Raw genomic sequence first — 26,395 nt, 5'->3', positions numbered from 1 at the left:
TATTTATTATCCTATCATGAATAACTTCAAGGAAGAAGCATTCAAATCTGTGATATTAGCATCACTTTTCCCTATTTTTACTCATTGTGTTAAACACATCCATTTCCAGCTTCCGTTGCATTATTTCATTCATCGAGCCGCATCTTATCTTCCTCAACAATGCAGCGGTTTAATAACCGATCGTTTTCCATCCACCCTCGCCGTTGGCTTTCCCGAGCGTGTTTACATGTGTTAGGATTTGTTTATTTTCCTCCTTTTTCTTTCCACGCCTTCCTGCGGGCCACCCGGAGCGTATTCGCTGCATCCCACATCCAGCGCCCCATGCAGCAGGCTCGATGCACAAGAGTGCATCGCAATGCACACCAACGCATCAGTACATAATGGGCTTGCGTGTGTTGCGCATAACCGCACGCGATCATGCGCCACGGTGTGAGGATACACTCGCGATCCCTTTCTTCCCTTTATTCTCTCTCTCTCTCTCTCTTTGTCACTCTCTCTTTCTGTGGGTTGCTTTGTCTCCCTTACGCGCAGGGTTCTCCTTTTCTTTCCTTCTCGAGCAAGCCTGAGGAAAACGATCGATTTTCCACGGGAGCGGGAGCGAGCGAGACGCTACACTCTCGAACTGTGTTATTTACATCCTCGTGGACGGTGCGATCGCGCGATCCTTGGCGTGCCGCGAAGCGACCCCGTACCGGAGCCGGTTCACCGACGACAGCAGAAGATCAGAAGACAACTGGCAGCTACCGGAGACGGTTTTCGGGTCGGTGCGATCGAGTTCGAGAACCGGCAGTCGAGCGCTGGCTGGAAAATCGGGACGTGAACATTCTTGTGAGCGGTTGAAGTGTGAATTTTCCGACTGCAAAAGGACATACGGATGGACGGTTAAGAAAAGTGCTTATGAGAAAAATTTTAGTGCTATCCAATCAAGTGACATATTTCTCAGCACGTTATTAAACAATTCATACCTGCTGTTTCGGTGTAAAATGAAGTGTTAAAACATGTAAAACAAACCTGCTACTCGTGGCATACAATTGTTAATGGCAGACTTTGAGAAACAAAGTATAACGCTGAAGTAATGTAGTGGAAAACTTAAACCTTAAACCCGTTGAAAAGTACAACGACGCAGCGAAAACTTCCGAGCACGTGGCGAACGTTTACCGACGGAAGATTGACCAGGTTTAGTGGAACCATTGACATCCAAGTGCCGGTTTGTTGCCTCGCCGTACAACGCAGAACAAAACAGACCGTTCTACCATTAATAATTTTTCACGGAAGTATAAACACCCGTCGCAAAAGGCCCACAGCCAAACCTTTGGCTCAGTGCAACCGGTGTGCCCCTTTTCCGCGGTGTGTTAATTTTCCATCCGCCCAGCATCACGAACATTTCCGCGTCATTCGCGTTTCGAGCATCTCGCACCATCCCCGCAAGGGTGCGAAAATTCCTACACGCTTCCACGGTCCGTTCGGAGCGTAGGATTTTCCTCTTGGCCGCCGTTTTCCTCGCCGGCACGGCTCTCTCGGATGGTGGTCGTAAAAAGTGGTAAGTGGGTGTGTATGTGTGTGCATGTGTGTGTGTGTGTGCAGCTGGGGGCGTTGGTGGGACGCATTTTCTTTTCAACAAATTAGTTGACATCTGACAAGCATACCACACACCGCGGGGATGCGACGTGAGTTCGGCACAACTTGTCGAGTCCGGGGGTGGTTTCGCCAGGTGACTTAATGGGCTATTGATTTACGCGTCCTGGGTGGGAGGGAAGGCAGGAATATGGGGAAAACGGTGGGTTTGGCACGCAACTCCCGGGGGAGGGTAATATTTCAACTCGAAGCTTTCAGGCGGCATTTGAATGGCAGTGTGAATTCCTGGCATTGCTCTAAAAATGATAGGAATTCCGAGGCAATAGAGTTGTCGTCATATGAGATATGGAATAATGGGCATATAAGGCATTCTTATTTAATTAGGCTTTAATTAGGCTTAATTAATTGAGTATTTATTGATTGTTATTGTGCCATGAAAAGTGATTAATTAATCATTTGATTATACAATAGTAATTTTAATATAATCATTTTTGGTTCAACAATTTTGTAAACTGGTTGAGAATACTGGAAAAAAATGCAGTAAATATACACCAAAGCTTTCCCCATCAAACCGTCGTGGATCGTAAAGCCCTGTTCTACTTGAAATCAATTTCAATAACCCTTTCAGTACACCCTTAATGGCTTGAAAGCAAACGCAGACGGCCATCACTCTATCGCACCGATTGGCTTCCATTCAGATCATCGGCCTGCCCTGAAACGTACCCAACATACTGACCTTTAATTGAGCCTTTTAAACGTTCTACCCAAGACAGTATATTCCGTCTCTGTCGATAGTGCGTTCGGTTCGATCAAGGTGTACGCGCCAAGGAAAAAACCAACCGTAGCCGATCTTGCGATCGCTACGGAAGCAGATGATTTCCCAGCCAACCCGACCGGTGGTTGTGGCGAAACTTGGTGCAGAAATAATATCGAAAGTCGATACGCAGGTCGGTGGCGATATTCTACCACCTCGAGAGCGATCCGGTACTAAAAATAGTAACTCGATACGCAAACCCCGGCGCCATCGAAGCGGTCAGCACGAGCTGTCCATCCTCCAGCCGGACGCGATGGACGTAAGCACTTAAGCCAAGGTATGAATACTGCATCGTATCACTCCGCCAGCTCGAGATCCTTCCTGACCGGCCCTGTTTGCTCTGAAGCTAGCAATAATGAGTACTAAAACCGGCGCCTGGAATGCACTCAGCAGGCACTTCCGAACGGAGTGAACCGGAGAAGTGTGCGCTCTCTTTCTGTTCTAATATTGCGGAGGAGTAAATTTCCCTAACCATGCTGCTTCAGCTGATCACGAGAAGCACTTGCCACGCTCGACCAACAACCTTTGCTTTGTTAATGTTGTGATAATAAGAGTATCTGTTCGTGAGCGTTATGCTTAAATTCAACACCATTAATACTTTATGAAGCAGCCGTAACGACTGCCACAACATTGCGAATTAATCTGCTGTTAAAACTCATCACAAAATTAAGCCACACCGGCTGGTATGATCATTTCCCACAGTTCCTCCTCAGTACGGTGAAGCGATTTTTCGTGTTTTCGTGCATCCTAAAACCCCCGCTTCTCGAAAGGGGCTGAAAATATCAACCCTTTGCTCCAATCGCAACCACAACTTACCCCCACGCCAATTAACGGCTCATTCCCCGCTCGCCCACGGCCCTCGAATAACACGCGGTCGAAGCTTAGAGATTTTAATTGTGTACGCGCACGGACGCTCTTTGGCGTCAATGGCTGGGATGCGACAAGACGCGACGTTTCCTTGCTTTATTTCGTGTTCGATTTTAAATATAAATATCTATTTATTGCGGCTCACGCAAAACCATAACGGCGTCACATTAACAGCTGCTCGGCACGGTGGGCTCGTCGGGTGGAGGCGATTGGTCAAAATTTCCCACCCATGCGAAGCAGCTGATCGGAGCGGATGTTTGATTTGCGATCCTTTCAACCGATCGTTGATTGAACTGAACGCGAAAGTGAAACAATCGCATCCGCCAAAGCGTCACTGCGGTGGAAAACCCACTGAGTGGCCGAAGAAAAACACACCCGCCAAAATCGCCCCCGGCCACCGGCGAAAGGATCACGGAACAAGGAAGTGAAGCGCGAGGCGAAAAAATAAACTTCAACAAGTGGATGATCTAATGCGCCGGCGGTCAGCTTCGGTGGCCAGCTGAAAAGGTGAAACAACCTGCTGCTTCAGGTTCGGTTTCGCGAGGCCGGCCGGTTTTTCTTTTTGTCTCTATTTTGGCAACGGGCGAGTTTTCCATTCGCACGTTGCTGTTTATTTCGGCCACCCGGCGCACCCTTTTTCCTTCGCTACCGGTGGGCGAGGGCGTCAATTTCCACGCGTGGAAAAACGGAGGCCAAACGTAACGGGTGCCGGTTTCGCGCACAACCTTACCGGCAGTCAAAATGCGTCATTCGAGAGAGCCAGTATTTTTACACTTTTGGCGCGCTCGGACTCGGGGGATGATGAAAATGACCGGTTGTAGAAAGGGCCCTCTCTCCTTCCTCAATAGGGATTGAGTCCCAAGTGGTGGTTTTTTTATGGCGTTTTGGCGTCCCCGATACGAAGGTGGCGTAAATAAGACGCTTGCGCCTGCGTCCTTCTAGCGATTCCAGCCGGTTTTGGACGAACGTTTGAGGGTTATTCCAGACGCACAGAGGACCAGAAGATGCTTAACGGGATAAAGGAGACCTCTCTCTCTCTCTCTCTCCCGGCCGACCTTTCTGCCCCATCAACGGCGACGAAATGTTTACAACGCGTTGGAATCGTTCCAAAAATGCTCTCCCACTCTCTAGCGCGGCTCTGACCACCTTCGAAGCCGGTGGTCACCTTGATCGGTCGCCGTCGATCGGTGGTCACCCGACCGAACCGATGCACTTCGTTTGCGTGGGAATCGACTGGAAAAGTCCGGAAGGGGACGTGAAACTCTCGGTGCACGATAATTAAGCCATAAACCGTACGTCCGATGCTCGTCCTGCGAGATCACACTAGCCAGATCACCCAAAGGCAGACCGGATAAGTATTGATCTCGATCGGCACTGTTTACGCGACGTAGAGTGATCGTTATAAATTGTGTGATAAATCAAAATTATTTAGACGCTCACCGATCCTGGCCAGCCTGGGGTTCGGGGTTTTTAAACCACCTTCATTGACAGTTACGTTGCGCAGAGTCGAAGGTGCGTTCACCTCGACCTGGATTCGCACCACACGGATGAGTGAGCGTCCCGGGAAATGTTCCCGCCATGGTTTGATGGATGTAAATGGGTGCCCCGATAACGAGTGCCCTCACGCGCGAACGGTGAGATGAAAACAAAACGTCGGAAAAACCATGGCCCGCTTTTCCTTTTCGGCGTCGTAGCAGGCAAGCGTTCGCTGCGTAGTAGTATCTGGTTTCCGCATCCGTCGTTATATTTCTTCTACTTCTTTTTCCACGTGCTACTACTGCGCATGCCATTTTGGAGCACATCCAACGTGGTGTTGTCGGTTGCTGCAAAGATCAATGGTCTAAATTTCAAAATAAACAAACAGTCAAGCCGCCAATAAAAAAAACCAGCGTCACACACACCGTTGCCCGTGCGTTAACCTTTTTAGTACAGTCAGTTGTACTAATAGGGTTTCTTAGTAGGCGGCAATCGAATGACGTTATTGGAGGCAATTAATTGTAACCAAAATGAAATCGATCCAAAGGCACCTTGTGGACTTTGGCACAACTATAGTCAACATCCTAACAGAACGTTTAGACGTCGTGTAGTTCTACTCAGCGCGCGGATAGCGGATGTAGCCTGACGCAGGTTTTTTATCCTCTACTCAAACAGCTGGTACGCTGGTTTAAAAAAGATAGAGCACAATGGAAGCAAACGGCGATGAGGCTAATTTTAAACACCCACTCGTCGTAATGTCGTAAATCAGCCCGTTCCGGAAGATCGGAAACCACTAGAAGCGGCGATATTCTATAAGCACAGCACATGTAGCATCATAAATTGCAGTTTATAATGGCGGATATGTGAAGAGCGACAAAAAAAAGCTGAAAGGATCGGAAAAGAGATTGAAGGAAGAAAAAGCCCAGCTTCTAGCTCGGTTTGCTGGTTTATGTTTCCGCTTGAAACAGTTGGCATCCAAATAGGGATTTGAGGAGAAAAAAATCCATTCGATTTTTATAGACTTCCGTGATGTTTCTGGTAAACTACTTTTTGCATTAGACTAGGAGCTCATTTGAGTTTAGGAACAGTCACCAATTGGTACACCTTCGCTATGATACGCCTCTATCAGACCGTTTCTAATAAAATGAACCTCATAAATCCTTCGTTCACAGCATAAGACCCGTCCACGATGGTGCAAGAGCTTCCGTACAACGTGCCTGAAGAGCTTTACAATCTGACTCAGCTAGCTGACGTATCGATCGCGGCGGGTAAGCTGAACACAGACGCCAACCAGGACTGCTGGCCACAGTCTCGGAACTATGCTGAACCCAGTGGCTTTCTGCACGGCCCCGGAGCAGCCAAACTGTTCAGCCCAGTGAAGTACAACATCCTACGATACCGTAACGCATCCAGCAAGGAACGAACACCATCGCCTTCTGCCAAACACGTGAGTCCGAATCAAACCATACTAGTGGAAGAGATCGAACGAGGACGTGTCACGAAACAACACACCCTCGCAGCGATGGGTGAGCTTGAGGATGACGTGAGAATGAACGCAGTACCGGCGAAGAAGAAGTGGACCAAGAAGTGGAAGATAATCCATGGCCCGGTCAATCCGATCGTACCGCCACCAGCACAGCCGCAGGTAGACCGAATGGCAACCCATGTGTCACCGGTATCGCAGATGTCCGTTTCAGCCGATGATGCAGGAGATAACGAACGTTCCTTTATCTATTACGCACCCACGATAAGGAGTTCCAACGATAGCGCCCCGCATATCAGCGAGGCGGGGTGTCCAAACGATGGCGATAAGGATGTGAAGTTGTACACTATAATAGGAGGTCCTGGCGAGAAGGAGTCTGTCAGTTGCTCCGGTAATTCCGGCCGACTCGGCACGGGCCATGTCGTTGGCCATTTCGGTGCTGCGACGTCATCAGAGGAATCGCTTGATGATGGGTATTACTCCCATAAAGTGTTCGATCGCAAGAAGACGCGCAAAATCCGCACGGTGTCGGTTACGAGCAGTGGCAGTGTAGTGAGTGGAGTTCCAGGATTGTCAGAAACTGACGGAACATCCCAGGATGGGAGAACATCCCAAGATACGGTCGAAGATGCAGTCACGTTGACGTCTCTCAGTGGAAGTGATCCCGAAGCATCGCTAGACGTCGGTTGCGAATCCGGTCCTGATAGTGGAGATCATGCCATGAAGAGTAGTGACGAGAATTCAGGAACCTCTCGCATGGAAGACGTCCACATCTGTCCGGAGTGCAACAAGCGCTACTCGACGTCATCTAACCTGGCAAGACACCGTCAGACGCACCGGTAAGTCATTCGAACGCCCATTTTTGTGTCACTCAGGCTACAACTCACGAGTTTGGTTGCTCTTTGTTTGATTCTACAGCTCCCTCGAGGACCAGAAAGCCCGCCGGTGTCCATACTGCTCGAAGGTGTACGTTTCGATGCCGGCCTACTCGATGCACGTCCGAACACACGACCAGGGGAGCAAATGTCCGACGTGCGATAAGCGCTTCTCTCGGCCGTGGCTGTTGCAAGGACACATCCGCACGCATACAGGCGAGAAACCCTTCAAGTGTGCCGTCTGCAGCAAGGCTTTCGCTGACAAGTCAAACCTACGGGCGCACGTCCAGACGCACTCGAACACCAAACCGCATAAGTGCGCCCGCTGCGGGAAGTCCTTTGCACTCAAGTCCTACCTGTGCAAGCACGAGGATTCCTCCTGCCAGAAAAACGATAAACCTCCGAAGGTTCGCAAACCACCAACTACGGTTCGCGTACGACGCAGAGTTTCGAAAGCCGATCGAATGGAGTCGATCACCACACCGGTGGTTGATGAGCAGACGTCTATCAGTGGGCCTGCGCACGTTGTAAACGCTCAGCAGCAATCACCCGACACTCGGTACAACTATCCTTCAAACGTACCGCTAAAGGACATGTTGAGAGCAAAGATACGCGAGGTTGTGGAGGACAACTGCAAGCGAACGGCTCGTATGTTGGCGGCCTCAAATGCGTCCCAGCATGACAGTGCCGCTCAGGAAGCACCCGTCCAGGATAACCGCATCAGTGTCATTCGCATCGCAGGATCACCGGCAGGATATGCGCTGAACGGTGCAAGGATGCCTGCTGCGAGTGGGTCCAGTGAGTACCCGGAAAATTACGCCGTCAGTGCGTGAGGTGACAAAGGCACTCCGTTTTCGTGTTGATCTCCTGTGAAACCAAGTATTTCTCCCCTCATTTATAATGCATTGCTCCATTTGTGCCGTCGATGCATCGGAGTACAAGCAAACGAGCAAGTAAATTTATTTCTACCTTAAGACTCTTTAAGACGATTCGCTAAGAAAAGTGCCATATGATCCACGTATGAGACTCTTTTCTAGGTTCCTTAGCGTTAGCGACACTGCACGTAGCATACCCTGTACATTTGTTTATTTCAGTGCAAAATTTTGTGGCGGCTACAATCGAAAGATTTTTGTGTTAAGAGCTAGACGTGTCAAAAATAGATCGCGCTTCGTTACTCATTTTGGGCACAATCCGTAAAAAACGAAACGAACTCCAGTAATATTCCGGCTGTCGAATAGATTAGGATCGGTTGTATTTCTCCCTTTTGGCATTAGCGCGCGTAGTTTTGTAAGTGTGTTTTTTTTTGTCACATTACTTTTTAGGGCATAGATGTTTGACGACATTTTATGAACTGGACGAGCATGTTCTAGTCTGATTTTAATTTACGTTTGTGCATCTGCAGCTGCTGCCGTGACGGACGGCCAATGCGTTGCCTGCGTGCAATGAGGCTTGCCGGCAGTGGTACAGCAGACGTTAGCGTTTGATTAGTTATTAGCGATTCATTTACATTAATTTCAATTTCATTTATTTATTTAAGTTGTTTAAACTCCACGTGAATGTGTGCCATGTCGCAGATATGAATTAATTTATTATTTTTACGCCCTTTCAAAATATGTGGTTTACATTGAAACATTGTAGTTATTATTTACGACGAAAATTTGTTCACGAACATGCTGAACAGATGGTGCTAATATGTTAAAATGAAAGATTTACTACCCTGCCGTCCTTGCGGGTAGTATTTCATGGCTGGGATAGCTGCAATAAAATATCATTTAAGTTGTTTTAATTAAAAGCTGACGCTGATGCCTTTGTAGGTAAAAGTGCGTTAAGTTATTTTGAAAGCCAATGTTTGGACGTTATTTTAAGAATCGATAGGACTGTTTGAACTGTAAGATTGATAAGACATTTACGTTTTTAAGACAATAAAAGATGTACAATTTATAAAAAAATAATACGATCTTATATTTTAGATGACAATTTCAGCTACAATTGATTATAGGGGTGTGTTTCCACAAAGAATGTATTTCTACTTCTTTTTGTGTTATATTAAATCAATGTATTTTTTGCTGAAAAAAATGCATTCTTTTAATGCATGCAGTGAATAGAAACGCCCTGATATGAATAAAATCCTGCCGGTTGTAATCATAAAATGCGCCAAACTCATTTTGGGTCAGTTTTGTTAAAGCGTTTCAATATTCAAGCGTTTTACGCCTAATGTTATGCAATTGATGTTTATGCAAATTTGTTTACAACAGTGCACTTTCGAATGCACCCTGTCTCACCGAGACATCCAAGCATTGCAGTTTTGTTTTGTTTATTAAGAAAACCTTCAACAATATGAAAGCACTATATACAACTATTTCGTCAATGCACATATATCATGGCTCATCCACGATGGAACAGCGGCTCAAGTAAACCGGTTTTCTTGTTTCAATTAAATTTCGTTTGCAAAGCAACGAACTAGCGACCGATCGTAAAAATGTTATGATAGTGTTTTAATTACACAGGTTTCTAACGACAGTCTACAAACAGCTCTTCGCTTAAAACAACGATACACCTGCAGTGTTTTAGGGGTAATGGTTTTATGTTTTGCACAAACATGTTAGTGTTGACCTTCGCAAGATCACCATCTGTAAGGTAGAGGTCAATTGAAACAAAATATAAAACTTCCCATCGATCCATTCGATCATTGCATTAAAGGCATGCACTAATCTGCTCAAAGTAAATCACGCTGCTAGCCCTTTAAATGTCTAGAGCACAAGGTCTATGTCACGGACTTGTGAGGCCATCAGTAGAACCGGCTCCACTGATATCACGAACGCGTGCATTTTGAGTTCAAGTGCATGTAGCGTGGCGCCTCATAAATTGCGTGTGGCTAGGCGTTGTGCAAAAATGAAAGAAAAAAGTATCGGTCCATCGGAGCATCGACCAACACTGGCGGTTGGTATTAGTGTAGCATCAGGTGATTAGAAAGTGAAAGCGCGGGCCGCTGCTGGCTCGCGGCGTAATTGCATCGAACCGTGTGGCTAATTCACTGGTCCTAAGCGACATACGTAACACTTCAGTTGATCGTTGGCTATCCACAGTACAGTTCACCTCGGAGTCGTTCGAGATGGCTTCAGGTTCCGATAGCCCAAAAACCCTATCCGTTGATAAGTGCCCTTCGAAGTACGAAGCAAACGACTTCTCCACCACGTTGTCGGAAGTGCATCGTGGGATCGCCCTCCGTGAGCTTGGTGAGACAGACGAACGGCGTAATGAATCACTACGGCTGCTGCGCCAATGGATCGCTACGCATCCTCACATCCGATCCTGTCGCACGGACGCTGCATTTCTGCTGCGTTTCTTGCGTGCTCGAGCCTACGATCTTCCGGCGGCACAAACCACCCTTGAGCGTTATCTCTCGATGCGTCAGCTGTTCCGAATATGGTATGAAAATCTCGACCCAACTGATCGGTACATGCGTGCGTTGATTGAAGACGTTCAGGGCTGTCTACCGTTAGGGCTTGACGTGAAGGGCCGAATGGTGGCATTGGTGCAAGTTCGCAAGTACGACGTGTCACGTTTTAACTGTTACCATCTCGGACGGCTGCAGCACATGCTGTTTGAAGCGTTCTTCGACGATGTCGAGGTGCAGATCGGGGGTGGTGTCGCGATCGTGGATTGCGAGGGCGCCACTATGGGCCACTTCGTATGCTTCAAGTTATCCGACATCCGGAACTTTATGGATTGCCTCAACCACGCGTTGCCGGTACGCGTGAAGGAAGTGCATATTGTGCGGTTGCCGCGAATCGGCCAGGCACTTGGAAATCTGGTGTTAACCTTCGCCGCCGAAGATCTCCGGAAGCGCATCTTTGTGAGTAGTCTCGTAGAGAAGGTGGTCTGCTAGGCTAATGTTGATATTTTGAACCCTATTCCAAACAACAAACAATTTCAGTTTCACACCAGCATGGAAGATGTCGTGAAATACGTGGGCCGAGATCTGCTACCGATCGAGTATGGTGGTAAAGTGAACCCACAAGAGGTTACTGACAGTTTGAAGCAGCGGTTGGTAGCCAAACGAGACACCTTGTTACTTCTCGATCGAATGGAGATCAATGTAGAGCCGTACGCACATCTCTGGGCACGTCAAACGGACGAGGCTGACGTGGAGTTCGGGATGGAGATTGATTAGATCTTCAACCCTTAATAAGTGTTATCGAAGACGATCGGTTGCGTAACGTCGCACGATAAATCAATCACGACAAAACACGCTCATTGTGGGGATAATCGCATGTGTTCCAAATGTTTAATCGCACGTTGCGCATCTGATCAAACGAAGGCACACACTCATTACCACGGAGATGGATACGTTCGCCGACAGTCGATTAGCTTGTAGCTTCTTTTTCATTACGAGTAATCTCAAAGTTGATTGAATGTGATCGCTGTTTTTTTGTTTAATAATCTTGAAGCACGTTATTCAACTGCAAAGTCTGATATGGGTTGATGGGGTGAGGGCTTAGCTACTATATCTTGCCACTAGTGTATTGTGAATCTGTTCGATTTCATCAGCATTAATACAAATAATATACATTATTAGATAACTACAATTATAGAGTGTGTTCAGCATCCCTGAACGCGTTATACAATAAATTTTATTGCTTTAAAACTGGTTTGTATTTTTTTTTCGAAAATAACATATATGTTTTGTTTTGACATGCCTCTTTCAGAGATAGTTTAATTGATCATATAATGTTCCTAATTTACTTATCATAAAACGAGAGTTTGCTACGTATGATTGTGATCGTGATAGGATAAATTATTGCAGAGATCCTATAATACATGATCGTTCTAGCACGAGTAAAATATGGACACCTGTGTACACTAACTGATCGTAGTTGTGTGTACCGCGCGCTGCATCCACATGTCATGTGCATTGATTATTGCACTAACCGTATTCTAATCGCCTGGCAATTATAATGTCATCGTCAGAAGCTTCAACCCAGCGCAGTTGCGTGTGAGAGCGAACTACGCGACCGCACAAGGGAATATAATTTACCAATCGATTAAACATTCCCGCAAGGCAAGCTCTCGTTTTCCTTGAACGATCACTTGCACGCACAACCACGAGAGATGGTAGCGTCTCGTGGCCTACACAACTCGACCCAACTCAACCCCAACCGAGGGCACCGGCTAGTGTGTGGGTAAGGGCGATGCAGTCACTTAGATCACTTTCTCATCAAAGTCCAAGGTGTGTGGTTCTCGGTCTCCCACTTGAGGTGCTTTTGCTGTAACAGATTCGCGATCGCGAGCAGACAAACACACGCTGTCTGGAGGCTGCGCTGAGCTGCGATCGAGCTGGACACGTCAGTATTCGTTCGCATCGCGAAGAAGCTACAACGAAACCGTATCCAGCCGATCATGGTGACACCGGCGACCAATTATTCGGTGGAAAAACGCCCGGAGAGCTACGATAAGTACGAGTTTACGCTACCGGAGCTCTATCGCAAAATCGCAAAGGACGAGCTACGGGAGGATGATGAAATTCGGGAGCAATCACTGACGCAGATGCGCGAGTGGATCGCAAAACATCCGTACATTCGCCGATGTCGAACGGATGCGTCCTTTCTGCTGCGATTCCTGCGCTTTCGCAAGTACTCCATACCGATGGCGTGTGAAGCCCTTGAGCGATACCTGGCGATGCGTGAAACCTTCCCAACGTGGTTTAAAAATCTCGACTGCAACGATCCTGTGATGCGGGAGATGCTCGAGGATGTGCTCTTCTCAAAGATCGGCCAGGATGCGGAAGGTCGCATGGTGATCCTGTTTCGACCGAGACTGCTGAATGTGGACAAATTTGGCCCACTCGAACAAGGCCGTCTGGTGGCGCTGTTGATCGAGTCCTTGCTAGAATGGGAAGAGCTACAGATCGGAGGATTTCGAGTGATGCTCGACTTCACTGATACCGTTATGAAGCTCTACGGTCTGTGGGGTGTGTCTGACATGAAGATTTTCATGGACGCGATCAATCGATCGTACCCAATCCGGTTCCGTGAAATTCATGGGGCTAAATTTCCCAAATTCGCCGTGTCCATCTTGAACCTCATGCTCACGTTTGCCAGCCCGAAGCTAAAGGAGCGAATTATTGTACGTATTGTTCGGGTTTGGGAAGTGCATTTTACTGATCACGTTTTCGAACGATAACCGGTTATTCTCTTATTCACAGTGTCACAACACGGTGCTGGAGATGAAGACAAAATTCGACCCATCGCTGCTCCCGGAATCGTACGGTGGAAAGCTGGATTTGAACGAGCTGCATCGCAAGTTTCGCAAACACCTCGAGGATCGCCGCAGCGTGATACTGGCGCTTGATGACATGGACATTGACACGACGCAATATTCCGCCCTCTGGAGCCAATCGAACCTGGTGGAGAATGAGGTCGAAGGAGGCGTGGCTGGAAGTTTTCGTAAACTCAACGTAGACTAGTCGTTAAGAGTTGCTAGCGCTAAAGGGTTGGTATTGAATGTGTATGAACCTTGATCATACTGCGTTTGCTTTGATCTGATAATTGTGATGTTTCAATGTTAGTTGTCAGCCAGCTGGTTATGTGGAATTGAAAATAAGTGCACTGTAGTACAGTTGTTTAATATCTTGTTCTAATGGAATCAAAAAAGTAATTGATTTCGAAATACAATGCAAATCATAATCCTTTTCATTCATTGTGTTTTAGTTCAACGTGAAATATGATTAGCAATATTGATATATCATTTTTTTGCTTTAGTACAGGTTGAAATTAAATTGTTGTAATTTAAATTTAATATTATTTCTGTTACGCTATATTATTTATACTCCATACATTGCCTTGTAAGCCTTTAGGGATCATTCTTATTGTTTTAATCAATTAAACAAAATAAAATGAAAAAAAGTTATCCACATAATATTATGAGATACTAATATTACTGAAACGTTTCTATCATGTTTAAGTATAAGTAACTGTTGTTTTTATATTTTTATTACAATAACACGTCATCAATTATAAAGTAATGGCGATTCATAATTTAAATTATATTATTCTCATACGCCAACATGTACACTGAATTCGCAAAATCGCAAAATCTACTAACCGTTGCCCTTAGCTTACGTTTTCCCTTTGCTTGTTGCCTCATTCATTCCCCTTTCAATCCTTCATATTAAGTTACGTATGGCTGTTATACGGTTATCGCTTAGCAGCGAGTGAATATTAATTTTAATTATCGTGCGAATAACTGGTTAAAGGTAAACGGCGATTGAATCATCAGATGCTGGCCATCGTCTCAGTATTGAGTTAGCTTTGATCGTGTAACTACGTGTTATTAGAAGCTATGGAAAAGCGTTACACGGTGGAAAAGAACCCGGAGAGCTACGAAAAGTACGAGTTTACGTTGCCGGAGCTCTATCAAAAGATCGCGAAGGACGAGCTACGGGAGGATGATGAGATTCGGGAGCAATCACTGACGCAGATGCGCGAATGGATCGCCAAACATCCGTACATCCGGAAGTGTCGCACTGATGCTAAGTTTTTGCTTCGATTCTTGCGTTTTCGCAAGTACTCTGTGCCGATGGCATGTGAGGCTCTCGAGCGATACCTCGCGATGCGAGAGACCTTCCCGAAATGGTTCAAAAACCTCGACTACAAGGAAACAGCTATGAGTGAAATGCTGAAGGATGAAGTGTTCGGAAGTCTCGGCCAGGATGCGGATGGACGTACCGTTGTTTATTTCCGGTTCGGTCATTTCAACATCGAAAAATTTGGTCCTCTACAGGAGGGTCGATTCACGGCGTTGTTGATTGAATGTCTGTTAGAGTGGGAAGAGCTGCAGATCGGAGGATTTCGTGTGTTGGTCGATTTCAATGACACCGTCATGAAGCATTACGGTATCTGGGGTGTTTCCGATATGAAGATTTTCATGGACGCAATCAACCGATCGTATCCGATCCGGTTCCGTGAGATTCATGGTGCAAAGTTTCCCAAATTCGCCATACCGATACTAAATTTACTCCTTACATTCGCCAGCCCAAAGTTGAAGGAACGCATAAAAGTAAGGAATTGAGCAGTCTTATCTTCTCTTGCGCCAAAATGTGCTAATAATTTTATCTTCTCGTTCAGTGCCACAACAGCGTCGTGGAAATGGCCAAACAATTCGACGAATCACTGCTACCGAAGGAGTGTGGAGGCAAACGCGATCTACAGGACCTTAACCAACGTTTTCTGAAACATTTGGAGGAATGCCGAGAGGCCATACTTGGGCTGGACGAGATGGACATCGACACTACTCACTACGTTTCACTGTGGCAGCAAAGCCACGCACCGAATAATGAAATCGACAGTGGTACGATGGGAAGCTTTAGGAAGCTAACCGTGGATTGAACTCGGCCATGCTTACTGGATAAAAAACATGTAATTGAATGTTAACAAAAACTTAAACAATATTTTGCACTTCTGGGGCACAAATAAAACATTTTTATTCAAAAGTAGAAGGAGAGAATACCAATGAAAAGTTACCCTTTTTTCAAACGGTGCTAGAAAACACGATCGCTAACTGTGCTACAAAAATTCTTGAAATGTTTCGAATATGAAATGTTTCGTGCGTGAAATGTTTCAAACGTTTTAATGATAGCGTCATTTATTGGCGACTAGTGAAAATTAACTTGGTAGCGCCACCGTACTTAGTATTACTACAGTACTCCAAATAACTAGTGAACATTTTTTAAAATCTGTACCAATAATTGGCAGCTCTAAGCTAGTATGCCCTCCTGTTACTTTCGCGTAAAATTTTGTATGTGTTGTCTATGTGCGACTTTTTTTTTGCTTTACAAGCTGTTGTATCAGATTGCGCCAATGACGTAGCTTCAATATATTTACCGGCAAACAAACGCTTACAAACACATAACATTTAAAAAACGAAAATGTTCATAAAGCTTTGAAATAAAACTGGGAAAGCTGCTTTCGACAGGAAAGGATTCCATTATTTTCTCTTTCATTACTCTGCACCAAGAGCATCTCTTTCATGCTTGCAGCTTACGCTAGGCAAGAATACTGCATTATTGCAAGTGCGCATAAATGCAATATTATCACGAGAACGAAAGAAAAGTGCACTCAAAAATACCTGTTCTACGATATCAGTACCGTTACAACATTGTAATGTTTCTTTCCATGATGTGCATTATGCTTTGTTTCAATAAAACGACACCATTTCAACTGTTCAACTTACTGCCAAACAGCATCTCGATCGGCTGTTCACCGATAACAAACTGCACAAAGCAAATCCAACAACATGTCATTACTTGGCTTATCAATTATTATGCTGCTCTTTACGCACTCCTATCTCCTCACCGATATTTTAAACAGTCAGGAAAGGTCGTGACATTTTCGCAGCTATAAATAAAAATGCATCGTAATCATCTTTAGCCGATTTCCTTGTTACAAACCGCATAAGCCCGCAGTTTCATTTGCGAACTGGACAAGAACACATCAACCGCCATGGCTTCCAAGACACTGCCCTACTCGGTCGACAAGAGTCCTGAGTGCTACGACGAGTACAAGTTCACACTGCCGGAGCTATTCCGTGATTTAGCGAAGGAAGAACTCCACGAAGATGCCACCGTTCGCGAGGAAGCCCTCACGCAAATGCGCCAATGGATCGTGGATAATCCGTACATCCGTAAGTGCCGCACCGATGCCCAGTTCTTGCTTCGATTCTTGCGCTTTCGTAAGTACTCCGTACCGAAAGCTTGCGAGGCCCTCGAGCGATACCTGGCCATGCGTGAGACCTACCCAAAGTGGTTCAAAAAACTCGACGTCAACGAACCAGCAACGCGAGAAATGCTGGAAGATGGAGTGTTCGCAAATCTCGGTCAGGATGCGAATGGGCGCACCGTTGTCTACTTCCGGTTCGGATATTTCAACGTGGACAAATTTGGCCCACTGCAGGAGGCTCGACTGGCGGCGCTGTTGATCGAGTCCCTGATGGAGTGGGAAGAGGTGCAGATCGGAGGATTCCGCGTGTTGGTCGACTTCAGTGACTCTGTCATGAAGCACTACGGCATCTGGGGTGTGTCCGACATGAAAATCTTGATGGACGCGATCAATCGATCGTACCCGATCCGATTCCACGAGATTCATGGTGCAAAGTTTCCAAAGTTCGCGATACCAATCCTAAACCTGATGCTCTCGTTCGCCAGCCCGAAGATGAAGGAAAGCATCATTGTAAGTGCAGGAAGGTTTTTTCTTTTTACATCTCGATGTCCTTTTAATCGCACCACTCTCACACCAGTGTCACAACAGCGTCGAAGATATGGCCAAACAGTTCGACGAATCGCTGCTACCGAAGGAGTGTGGCGGCAAACGCGATCTTCGCGAGCTGACGCAGGATCTTCTGAAACATCTGGAGGATTCGCGAGACGTTATACTTGCGCTAGATGACATGGAAATTGACACGGCGCATTATGTTTCCCTTTGGCAGGACAGCTACGCACCGCACATTGAAATTGAGGCTAGTATAATGGAAAACTTCCGGAATCTAACTGTGGATTGAATGGAAAAAAATCCCTTCCTTGTACTACGGACGGTTGTTGTTCAATAAAATGAAATATAAATCAGACACAAAAAGCTGTTAACTGCTTGGGTTTTATTTCACGACCTTTTGCTCACGTTACCGATCGTTTGACTCACGCAGAGGGCGTCTCACTCGTGAGGGTCGGATTCTGCTCGTCCCAGATCGGTGCGTAGTAATCGAGATCGATCTCCATGTGATCCAGCCCCAGGATAACATCGCGTTGTTGCTCGATGCGCTTCCATGTCGTCGGTATGACATCCTTATCCAGATCGAGCTCACCACCGTAACCCGTGGGTGCCAGCGCCGGTTCGAAATGCTTCTGCATCTCGGCGACGGTGGCGTAGCACTATGAAGGTAAAAAAAAAATGCATTAAATCATTAAACAAGCAATCCACTCGACCCACTAACTGATCAGCTTACATTGATACGCTCTCGAATCTTGGGATTAGAGAACGAAATGATCTTCTCGATGACCGGTACGAGTTTTTTGGGGAGTTTGGCAGCGTGCGTTTCGTTGTAACGCATCGGATACCACTGAGTGTACGCCTCCATGATGAGCTTCAGCTCAGACGAGCTCCAGCTGTCGAACAGCTTCAGGTCCACGCCGGTGTAGTCGACCAACACTTGCAGTCCACCGATCTGTACCTCTTCCCACTCGAGCAGAGCTTCGATCAGCATCGCGATGAATATACCACCCTGGGGCGGTACGAACATCTCCGGTGAGAAGCGAGCAATGCGGAAGAACAACACCGTGCGGCCATGGCTGTCCTGTCCTAGAATCGAGGTGCACCCAGTCGCAAAGAGCTCCTTCATCTTGGAATCACCACAATCGAGCGTTTTGAACCAGCTCGGGTACATCTCACGCATCGTCAGATACCGCTCTAACGCCTCACATGCCATCGGCACTGAGAACTGACGGAAACGCAAGAAACGGAGCAGAAACTTGGCGTCCATGCGACACTTGCGGATATGCGGATTCTCCACGATCCATTGGCGCATCTCAGCGAGGGCATTTTCACGGACCACGTCGTCCTCGCGGAGCTCTTCCTTGGCTACCTCGCGGTACAGCTCCGGCAGTGTGAACTTGTACTCGTCGTACTGGGTCGTGGTTTTGTCCACGGAATAAGCCGCAAACTTCGACATTTTGAAGGACGAACGGTTGCCGCGCTAGGTGTCGTTCGAAGGCGAAGTGAAATGAAACTGAGCGCTCGGAGAAACCCAACCAGGTATTACATCGAACCGGATGCTGGTCAAAAATCGGCCAATCAAGCAATGAAGCTGGTAGCGAAGTCCGATAGTAGCCAAGGACAAAAAACCGTTCCCAGTGCACAAATGCAATGTAAGGTTCAATGATCCCGCTTATCAGCTTGGTTGCAGTTTTGGATGTTGTGCGATGTTTTTTTTTTTTTGAGCAAATAATTGTAATGTGAATTGGAACTAGCCTATCTTGGTATTTTATGTGATTTTTTTTTTCAAACTTTAAATGATCTCATTCTTACGAATTTCATCAAAATTATGCTCTAATAATGATGCACATTCTGTTTGTCGAATGATTGCTGGCTCGTGATAAGCTTCCTGCTCTTCGGCATGAAAACAACCCAGCTTGTAAACAAAAGCATAGTTCACACACTTTATCTCTTCCTTGATAATTAATGCCCTCAGCAAATACAGTCAAAAGGTCGACCGATGTGCATCTAAGAAAATGCAGCTGGATGCAACAAGCTTCCCAAATTTCCTTTCGATGAGTTGAGTAGCCACGCTGCAGTTGCATTTGCGAGTTGGTCGATAAAGCATTCATTAATATGGCATCCAAACCGCTGCGCTATTCCGTAGACAAGAATCCGGAGTGCTACGACGAGTACAAGTTCACGCTACCGGAGCTGTACCGCGATTTGGCAAAGGAAGAACTCCGAGAAGATGACAGCGTTCGCGAAAAAGCCCTCGCGGAAATGCGCCAATGGATCGTGGAAAACCCGCATATACGAAAGTGTCGCACGGACGCAAAGTTTCTGCTCCGATTTCTACGATTCCGGAAGTTCTCGGTCCCGATGGCGTGTGAGGCACTGGAACGATACCTAGCCGTCCGGGAATTGAACCCAGCGTGGTTCAAGAACCTCGATTGCAACGACCCGACGATGAAGGAAATACTGGCTGTACAACCAATGACGTACCTTGGCCAGGATCATACCGGTCGGGCAGTATATCTCGTCCGCTTCGGCATGTTCAACGGTGAGAAACATACTGCCCAACAGGATGCACGGTACATGGCTCTAGTTCTGGAAACGATACTCGAATGGGAGGACACGCAGATCGGTGGCTGTTATGCTTTTATCGAATACGATCGATGCACCACGAGCAGCTTCGAGAAATGGAGCATGACTGAGCTCAAACTCATCATGGAAATCTTCAGCCAAACGCATCCGCTGCGCTACAGCGAGATATACGGCGCACAGCTTCCCAAATATGCTGTTCCAGTCATCGAAACGCTGTTGTCGTTTGCCAGCCCGAAGCTGCGAGAAAAAATTACGGTAGGGATTATTTGTTTCGTTTCTGAAACGATATTGCAAGCTTTCATACCTATTTCAGTGCTATAAAACGATCGATGAGCTGGAGAAACATTTTGAGCCCGCGTTGAAGCCATCTTTGTACGGGGGAGAGGCAAACCTGGATGAACTGAATCAGGCCTTCCGGAAACGCATCGAGGAACAGCGAGAGATTATACTTGGGCTGGACGATATGGAGATCGACATAGAGCATTACGCAGGTGTTTGGGCTTCTGAAGAAACCTCCTTAACAGATGACATCAGTGAAGCTGTGTTCAAGCAGCTAAACATTGAATAAACTTGCTGCACTTCAGAACATTGACTATGTGCTCTAATCCAATACATAATATAGTATACGTCTCATAACACATTAATTTGATTTATGTGTTTCGATTGACGAAAAATGCATAGAACATCACACAGTAGGCGAGGATCGTCGTTCCGAAATACAGGTCAGAACTTATCAAACCGCAGAAGTGAATGCAAAAGTTTAAGGTCAACCAATTTATAAACAAAGATTATTGCTTATCTTAATTCGGACGCGAGAGCTTAACTCGAAACAGTGTGTTCGAAAAAAATATCAGTTCCACTTGCACAACGAGACAAGCCGCATGCAAAATTCAGCGAGAATGAAACCTTATTCGGTCGACAAGAGCCCGGCAGCTTATGACGAGTACAAGTTCACCCTGCCGGAGCTGTATCGAGAGTTGGCAAAGGAAGAACTCCGAGAGGACGATGCAGTGCGTGAGAATGCCCTCGCCGAGATGCGCATATGGATTGTGAAAAATCCGCACATTCGCAAGTGCCGAACCGATGCGAAATTCTTGCTCCGTTTCCTGCGCTTCCGGCAGTTTTCGGTCCCGATGGCGTGCGAGGCGCTGGAACGATACTTGGCCATACGTGCTCTCTACCCTAGTTTGTTCAAAAACCTGGACTGTAATGAAACGGTTATGAAAGAGCTCGTGGGCTACGAACCTCTGACATACCTCGGGCAGGATCATACCGGTCGGGCGGTTTACCTTTATCGCTTTGGTATGTTTAACGGTGAGAAACATAGCGCCCTACAGGATGCCCGCTACATAGTTCTAATTCTGGAGACGATTCTTGAGTGGGAGGAATCTCAAATCGGCGGTCTCCACGTTCTGCTCGATTACGACGGGTGTACCATGAGCAACTTTGAGAAATGGGGTACCTCCGATCTGAAACTCATCATGGAAGTCTACAGCCAATCGTATCCATTGCGATTCAGTGAAATTCACTCGACACAGCTTCAAAAATTTGGCATTCCTGTAGTGGAAACGCTAGTGTCGTTCGCCAATCCGAAACTGCGTGAAAAGATTACGGTAGGAACTCGTTCAGGGGATAGAAAAAACTTTAACTTCATAGCATGATGTCTTATCTATTTCAGTGCTATAAAACGGTCGCCGAATTGGAGAAGCATTTTGAGCCAGCTTTAAAGCCGACCGTGTATGGTGGAGAGGCAAATCTGGATGAGCTTAACCGAGCCTTCCGAAAACGGATCGAGGAACAGCGAGAGATTACACTCGGGCTGGATGATATGGAGATCGACGTTGAGCATTACGCAGCGGTGTGGGCTTTTGAGGAATCATCCCCTACAGATGAAATTAGTGGCGCTTTGTTTAAGCAGTTGAACATTATGTGAATTGGAAGGGCCAATAGAACTTTGAAATTTCCAATCTTTTACTGCCTTTATTCGTTCATGACTTAGATAACGCATGTACTTGAAATAGAGCAAACCAAACTTGTCCTATGAATCAACATGAGCCTTACAGCTTAACGAAAATATTCATGTACATAATTCAATAGCCTCAGAAGGTCTTGTTCATAAGTAATATAGGGATTTTTTGAAATTTGTTTCTATTGCGGAAAGCTTGCCAAGAAAACTCATGAAGTTTGTGCCAGCCACTACAAGGAGGTTGATATTGCACAATTTTCAAACCAAATGCAAAAGCTCAAAGAAAAGAAGAAAAAAACATGCCATAAACACAGATTATTTCTTATCTGAATACGTCCTCATGAGGCTATCTCGAAGCAGGGTGGTCGACAATATTTCCAGTACCATTTGCTCATTGTACCAAGACGGATTAAACATTTTGCAAGGATGTCATCATACCTTAGGACCTTCTCGGTGGACAAGAATCCGGAATCCTGTGACGAATACAAGTTCACGCTGCCGGAACTGTATCAGGAGTTAGCTAAGGAAAAGCTTCGAGAAGATGACAGCGTTCGTGAACAATCCCTCACGGAAATGCGCCAGTGGATCGTGGACAACCCGCACATCCGCAAATGTCGCACGGACGCAAAGTTTCTGCTCCGATTTCTACGATTCCGGCAGTTCTCGGTCCCAATGGCGTGCGAGGCACTTGAAAGGTATCTTTCTATACGTGCCCTCCACCCTAGTTTGTTCGAAAAACTCGACTGTGACGAAGCGATCATGAAAGAAATCCTGGATTGTGAGCCTCTATCTTACCTCGGTCAGGATCACACCGGCCGGGCGGTGTTTCTTCTCCGGTTTGGTCAGTTTAATACCGAAAAGCATAGTCCCATGCATCAGATTCGCTACTCGATGCTCATGCTGGAAACGGTGCTCGAGTGGGAAGAGATGCAGATCGGTGGCTTTGTACTGCTGATCGATTATCGCGACTGTAGTATGGATCTATTCACGCAATGGAGCATGATAGAAATGAAGTTCATTGCTGACGTGTTTAACGGATCCTATCCGGTGTGCTGTGAACAAATTCACGCTGCGCAGCTGCCCAAACTAGCCGTTCCTGTCATTAAAGTGCTGCTTTCATTCGCCAATCCTAAACTGCGTGAAACAATTACGGTAAGATCACAGCGTAAGAGTACAGCGTATATTAGCTGCTGCAACCCATAAAGCATATTACCGCTTACTTCACAGTGCTACTCGACGATTGCGGAGTTGGAGAAACAATTCGAGGGTCCTTTGAAACCGAGTCTGTATGATGGAGAGGCAGACCTGGATGAATTGAATCGGGTCTTTCGAAAACGCATTGAAGATCAACGCTCGATCGTGCTTGGATTGGATGATATGGAGATCGATACAGATTACTATGCATCCGTGTGGGATTCGAAAGCCGACATGTTTTCGGATGCAATGCACCCTGAGATTGTGTTTAAGAATTTGAGCATTGACTGATAATTGAGTCTATATAAATATATCTTGGGTGAAACATTAATAAAAGGGCTTTAGTTGATGCCATTACTCGTTTCCTTTTCTCAGCATCTGAAAAGTTTGTGTATGTATACATTTTACCAAGAATAAACATTTGAATAAATCGCAGCCAACATTCTCAAACATAAAATTCATCCATCCTGATAAAATTACATTTACACAAACAGAATGCCTCGCGTATCAATAAAGAGCTTTAAATTATCAATGTATAAAAAAAGATTCAAAAAACAATGCAATGAAATGTTGTTTATGAGACCATCTATCAAGCGAACTGCAAATCGGTAAGGTCATGAATGTTATTCATGTTTTTTATTCCATCTGAAAGCCCAACGTCTAGCAGTTTGGCACTCAAACCGGCAGTACCATTTATACACTGCTCCACGTTACATACTCCATTTGGTAAGAATGGCATCGAATCCCAAGCCTTATTCGGTCGACAAGAGCCTGGAAGCTTGTGACAAGTACAAATTCACGCTACCAGAACTGTACCGCGATTTGGCCAAGGAAGAGCTCCGGGAGGATGACGTAGTGCGTGAAAATGCCCTCGCTGAGATGCGCCAATGGATCGTGGAGAATCACACATCCGCAAGTGCCGCATGGACGCCAAGTTCCTGCTTCGTTTCTTACGATTTCGTGAATTCTCCGTACCGATGGCATGTGAGGCACTGGAACGTTATTTAACCATTCGCGCCCTCTACCCCAGTTTGTTTGAAAACCTCGACTGCAATGAGCCGATCATGAAAGAATTAATAGAACGCCAAGTTGTGTCTAATCTTGGCCAGGATCGCAGCGGCCGGGGACTGTATCTTCTTCGGTTTGGCGAAGGAGACCCATCTAAGCACACCCCTTTGCACATGTGCCGGTACATGATTCTCATTTTGGAGACGGTACTCGAGTCCGAAGAGTTTCAGATCGGTGGTTACAAACTATTCGTTGATTATGGAAACTGCACAATGGCCCACTTCGAGAGTTGGAGCACGAGTGAGATGAGGATCATAATGGATATCTACAATGGTTTCGTTTCCACTGCGATACGGGGAAACGCATGCAGCAGCACTACCCAAATTCGCTGTTTCCACTATCAACACGTTTCTAACGTTCGCCAACCCGAAACTGCGAGAAAAAGTCACGGTAAGTGTTGGGCTAGTGATTGAGTTGCGCATACACCTAAGCATCAATTGATAAACGGATAATTTCACATCGATTATAGTGCTACAAGACGACCGCTGAATTTGAGAAGCATTTTGAACCATCATTAAAACCGTCGTTGTACGGTGGAGTGGCCGATTTGAATACATTAAATCGAGATTTTCGTAAACGCATCGAAGACCAGCGATCGATTGTCCTTGCATATGATCAAATGGAGATCGACGTGGCGTACTATGGATCCAAGTGGGAATTCGAAGAGCCATCATCAGAACACGCTATTGCTGAGGCGATTTTAAAACATTAAAATATTGTATGTAGTGCAAAAAATGCATATGAGCAACTAAATTCAATATACATTTTGTTGAAAAATTATAGACTTCGACTACTTGTTGCTAATATAATTAAAAATTGAAAAAGTTCTACAGCTTTCCTTATTGTGAAATTAAACCTGATATCTACAGCACGAAGCATGCATTGCATCAAAAATGGAGTTCAATTTCGTAAAGATAAGGTGTTATTGCTGAATAAATAATCACGGCTTGGTTGAAAGGTCAGATATTTTACAAACACTGATTGTTGCTCACCGAATTATTCCGAAGCTTGCCTCGAAGAAGATTGGCGATGCAAGCGTTCAGTTTCATTTGTACACCATACGAAGGCTCTTCTACCATCTCGGGAAAATGGAATCATTTCTCGCTCCTTATTCAGTGGATAAGTGCCCAAAGGACTACGACGAGTACAAGTTCACGCTACCGGAGCTGTACCGCGATTTAGCAAAGGAGGAACTCCGAGAAGATGACAGCGTTCGCGAGAAAGCCCTCGCGGAAATGCGCCAATGGATCGTGGAAAACCCGCACATCCGCAAATGTCGCACGGACGCAAAGTTTCTGCTCCGATTTTTACGATTTCGACAATTCTCGGTCCCAATGGCGTGCGAAGCCCTGGAGCGATATCTGGCCGTTCGTGAGCTGTACCCGAGCTGGTTTAAAAATCTGGACTGCAACGAACCGATCATGAAGGAAATATTTCACAATGCACCCTTCACCCTACTCGGTTGGGACGACGCAGGACAGCTGGTGGGACTTTCGCAGTTTAAACATTTTGACGGCGAAAAACATGCCCCCTTCCAAGATGGTCGATTCATGGTCATGCTAATGGAAACGATGCTTGAGTGCGAAGAGTTCCAGATCGGTGGCTGTCAGGAGCTGCTCGACTTTACTGGCAGTACCGTGCAGAACTTCGAGAAATGGAGCACAACCGATCTGAGGATCATGATGGAGACGTACAGCTTCGTCTATCCGCTGCGGTACACCTCGATCCATTCGGCCGCGTTGCCTAAGTACGGCGTTCCCACTATCGATACGTTTATGGCGTTCGCTAACCCGAAAATGCGCGAAAAAGTCTACGTAAGCTTTCCTGAGAGTTACAGCTTGCAACATGTGCCACGTATTGTACATTCGCTCTTGTATTTATGCAGTGTTACTCGACGGTTGCGGAACTGGAAAAACACATCCCACCCCAGCTGAAACCGATCGAATATGGCGGCAAGGCAGATATGGAAGAGTTGAAACGGACGTTGTGGAAACGGGTGGAGTCTCATCGTGAGATTGTGCTGGGGCTCGATCGAATGGAGATCGATGTGGAGCATTATGCGTGTCTGTGGAACATAGAGGGAGCCTCTCCAAGCGAGATTGCAGCTGGTCCCATGTTTAAGCAGTTGAACATTCATTAAAGAATTATGATCTTGATCGATGATTTGTTCGCACGAAGTGCAGTTGAATAAAAACGTGTGAGAAAGTTTTAAATTTTATACTTCCATTA

At 46.1% G+C, this 26,395-nt stretch overlaps 10 protein-coding genes and 1 pseudogene across 10 annotated transcripts; 10 read left to right on the top strand and 1 right to left on the bottom strand.

Annotated features, from left to right (window-relative positions):
- The first annotated feature begins 1,521 nt into the window (after positions 1-1,521).
- Positions 1,522-7,923, top strand: LOC128726740 (gastrula zinc finger protein 5-1). Its single transcript, XM_053820565.1, has 3 exons — positions 1,522-1,540; positions 5,911-7,054; positions 7,134-7,923. Exons 1-3 carry the CDS (start codon positions 1,522-1,524, stop codon positions 7,921-7,923), a joined length of 1,953 nt encoding a protein of 650 aa, XP_053676540.1.
- A 2,059-nt stretch (positions 7,924-9,982) lies between these two features.
- On the top strand, positions 9,983-11,377 carry LOC128724878 (retinaldehyde-binding protein 1-like). The gene is made up of 3 exons (XM_053818600.1): positions 9,983-10,052; positions 10,177-10,946; positions 11,028-11,377. Exons 1-3 carry the CDS (start codon positions 9,983-9,985, stop codon positions 11,262-11,264), a joined length of 1,077 nt encoding a protein of 358 aa, XP_053674575.1. The 3' UTR covers positions 11,265-11,377.
- A 992-nt stretch (positions 11,378-12,369) lies between these two features.
- On the top strand, positions 12,370-13,778 carry LOC128725146 (clavesin-2-like). Its single transcript, XM_053818868.1, has 2 exons — positions 12,370-13,216; positions 13,296-13,778. Exons 1-2 carry the CDS (start codon positions 12,491-12,493, stop codon positions 13,554-13,556), a joined length of 987 nt encoding a protein of 328 aa, XP_053674843.1. The 5' UTR covers positions 12,370-12,490; the 3' UTR covers positions 13,557-13,778.
- Positions 13,779-14,422: 644 nt separating this feature from the next.
- Positions 14,423-15,477, top strand: LOC128726245 (clavesin-2-like). The gene is made up of 2 exons (XM_053820043.1): positions 14,423-15,148; positions 15,217-15,477. The coding sequence occupies exons 1-2, from the start codon at positions 14,432-14,434 to the stop codon at positions 15,475-15,477; spliced, it is 978 nt and encodes a 325-aa protein (XP_053676018.1). The 5' UTR covers positions 14,423-14,431.
- A 1,077-nt stretch (positions 15,478-16,554) lies between these two features.
- Positions 16,555-17,704, top strand: LOC128722988 (retinaldehyde-binding protein 1-like). Its single transcript, XM_053816690.1, has 2 exons — positions 16,555-17,316; positions 17,384-17,704. The coding sequence occupies exons 1-2, from the start codon at positions 16,591-16,593 to the stop codon at positions 17,642-17,644; spliced, it is 987 nt and encodes a 328-aa protein (XP_053672665.1). The 5' UTR covers positions 16,555-16,590; the 3' UTR covers positions 17,645-17,704.
- On the bottom strand, positions 17,679-18,830 carry LOC128722989 (retinaldehyde-binding protein 1-like). Its single transcript, XM_053816691.1, has 2 exons — positions 18,086-18,830; positions 17,679-18,011 (listed from the first exon to the last, which is right to left on the bottom strand). The coding sequence occupies exons 1-2, from the start codon at positions 18,806-18,808 to the stop codon at positions 17,778-17,780; spliced, it is 957 nt and encodes a 318-aa protein (XP_053672666.1). The 5' UTR covers positions 18,809-18,830; the 3' UTR covers positions 17,679-17,777.
- A 536-nt stretch (positions 18,831-19,366) lies between these two features.
- Positions 19,367-20,514, top strand: LOC128725915 (clavesin-1-like). The gene is made up of 2 exons (XM_053819689.1): positions 19,367-20,193; positions 20,252-20,514. The coding sequence occupies exons 1-2, from the start codon at positions 19,468-19,470 to the stop codon at positions 20,504-20,506; spliced, it is 981 nt and encodes a 326-aa protein (XP_053675664.1). The 5' UTR covers positions 19,367-19,467; the 3' UTR covers positions 20,507-20,514.
- Positions 20,515-20,819: 305 nt separating this feature from the next.
- Positions 20,820-21,907, top strand: LOC128724877 (retinaldehyde-binding protein 1-like). The gene is made up of 2 exons (XM_053818598.1): positions 20,820-21,551; positions 21,617-21,907. Exons 1-2 carry the CDS (start codon positions 20,820-20,822, stop codon positions 21,869-21,871), a joined length of 987 nt encoding a protein of 328 aa, XP_053674573.1. The 3' UTR covers positions 21,872-21,907.
- Positions 21,908-22,330: 423 nt separating this feature from the next.
- Positions 22,331-23,389, top strand: LOC128724876 (clavesin-1-like). The gene is made up of 2 exons (XM_053818597.1): positions 22,331-23,056; positions 23,132-23,389. Exons 1-2 carry the CDS (start codon positions 22,331-22,333, stop codon positions 23,387-23,389), a joined length of 984 nt encoding a protein of 327 aa, XP_053674572.1.
- A 441-nt stretch (positions 23,390-23,830) lies between these two features.
- Positions 23,831-25,053, top strand: LOC128726324 (retinaldehyde-binding protein 1-like; annotated as a pseudogene).
- A 201-nt stretch (positions 25,054-25,254) lies between these two features.
- Positions 25,255-26,306, top strand: LOC128724875 (retinaldehyde-binding protein 1-like). The gene is made up of 2 exons (XM_053818596.1): positions 25,255-25,980; positions 26,052-26,306. Exons 1-2 carry the CDS (start codon positions 25,255-25,257, stop codon positions 26,304-26,306), a joined length of 981 nt encoding a protein of 326 aa, XP_053674571.1.
- Positions 26,307-26,395: the final 89 nt, after the last annotated feature.

The sequence above is a fragment of the Anopheles nili genome, chromosome 3 (assembly GCF_943737925.1).
Source record: "Anopheles nili chromosome 3, idAnoNiliSN_F5_01, whole genome shotgun sequence".
NCBI classification, from domain to species: Eukaryota; Metazoa; Arthropoda; class Insecta; order Diptera; family Culicidae; genus Anopheles; species Anopheles nili.
Note: the sequence above shows the minus strand (reverse complement) of the source record. Positions and strands in the feature narration are given on the sequence as shown.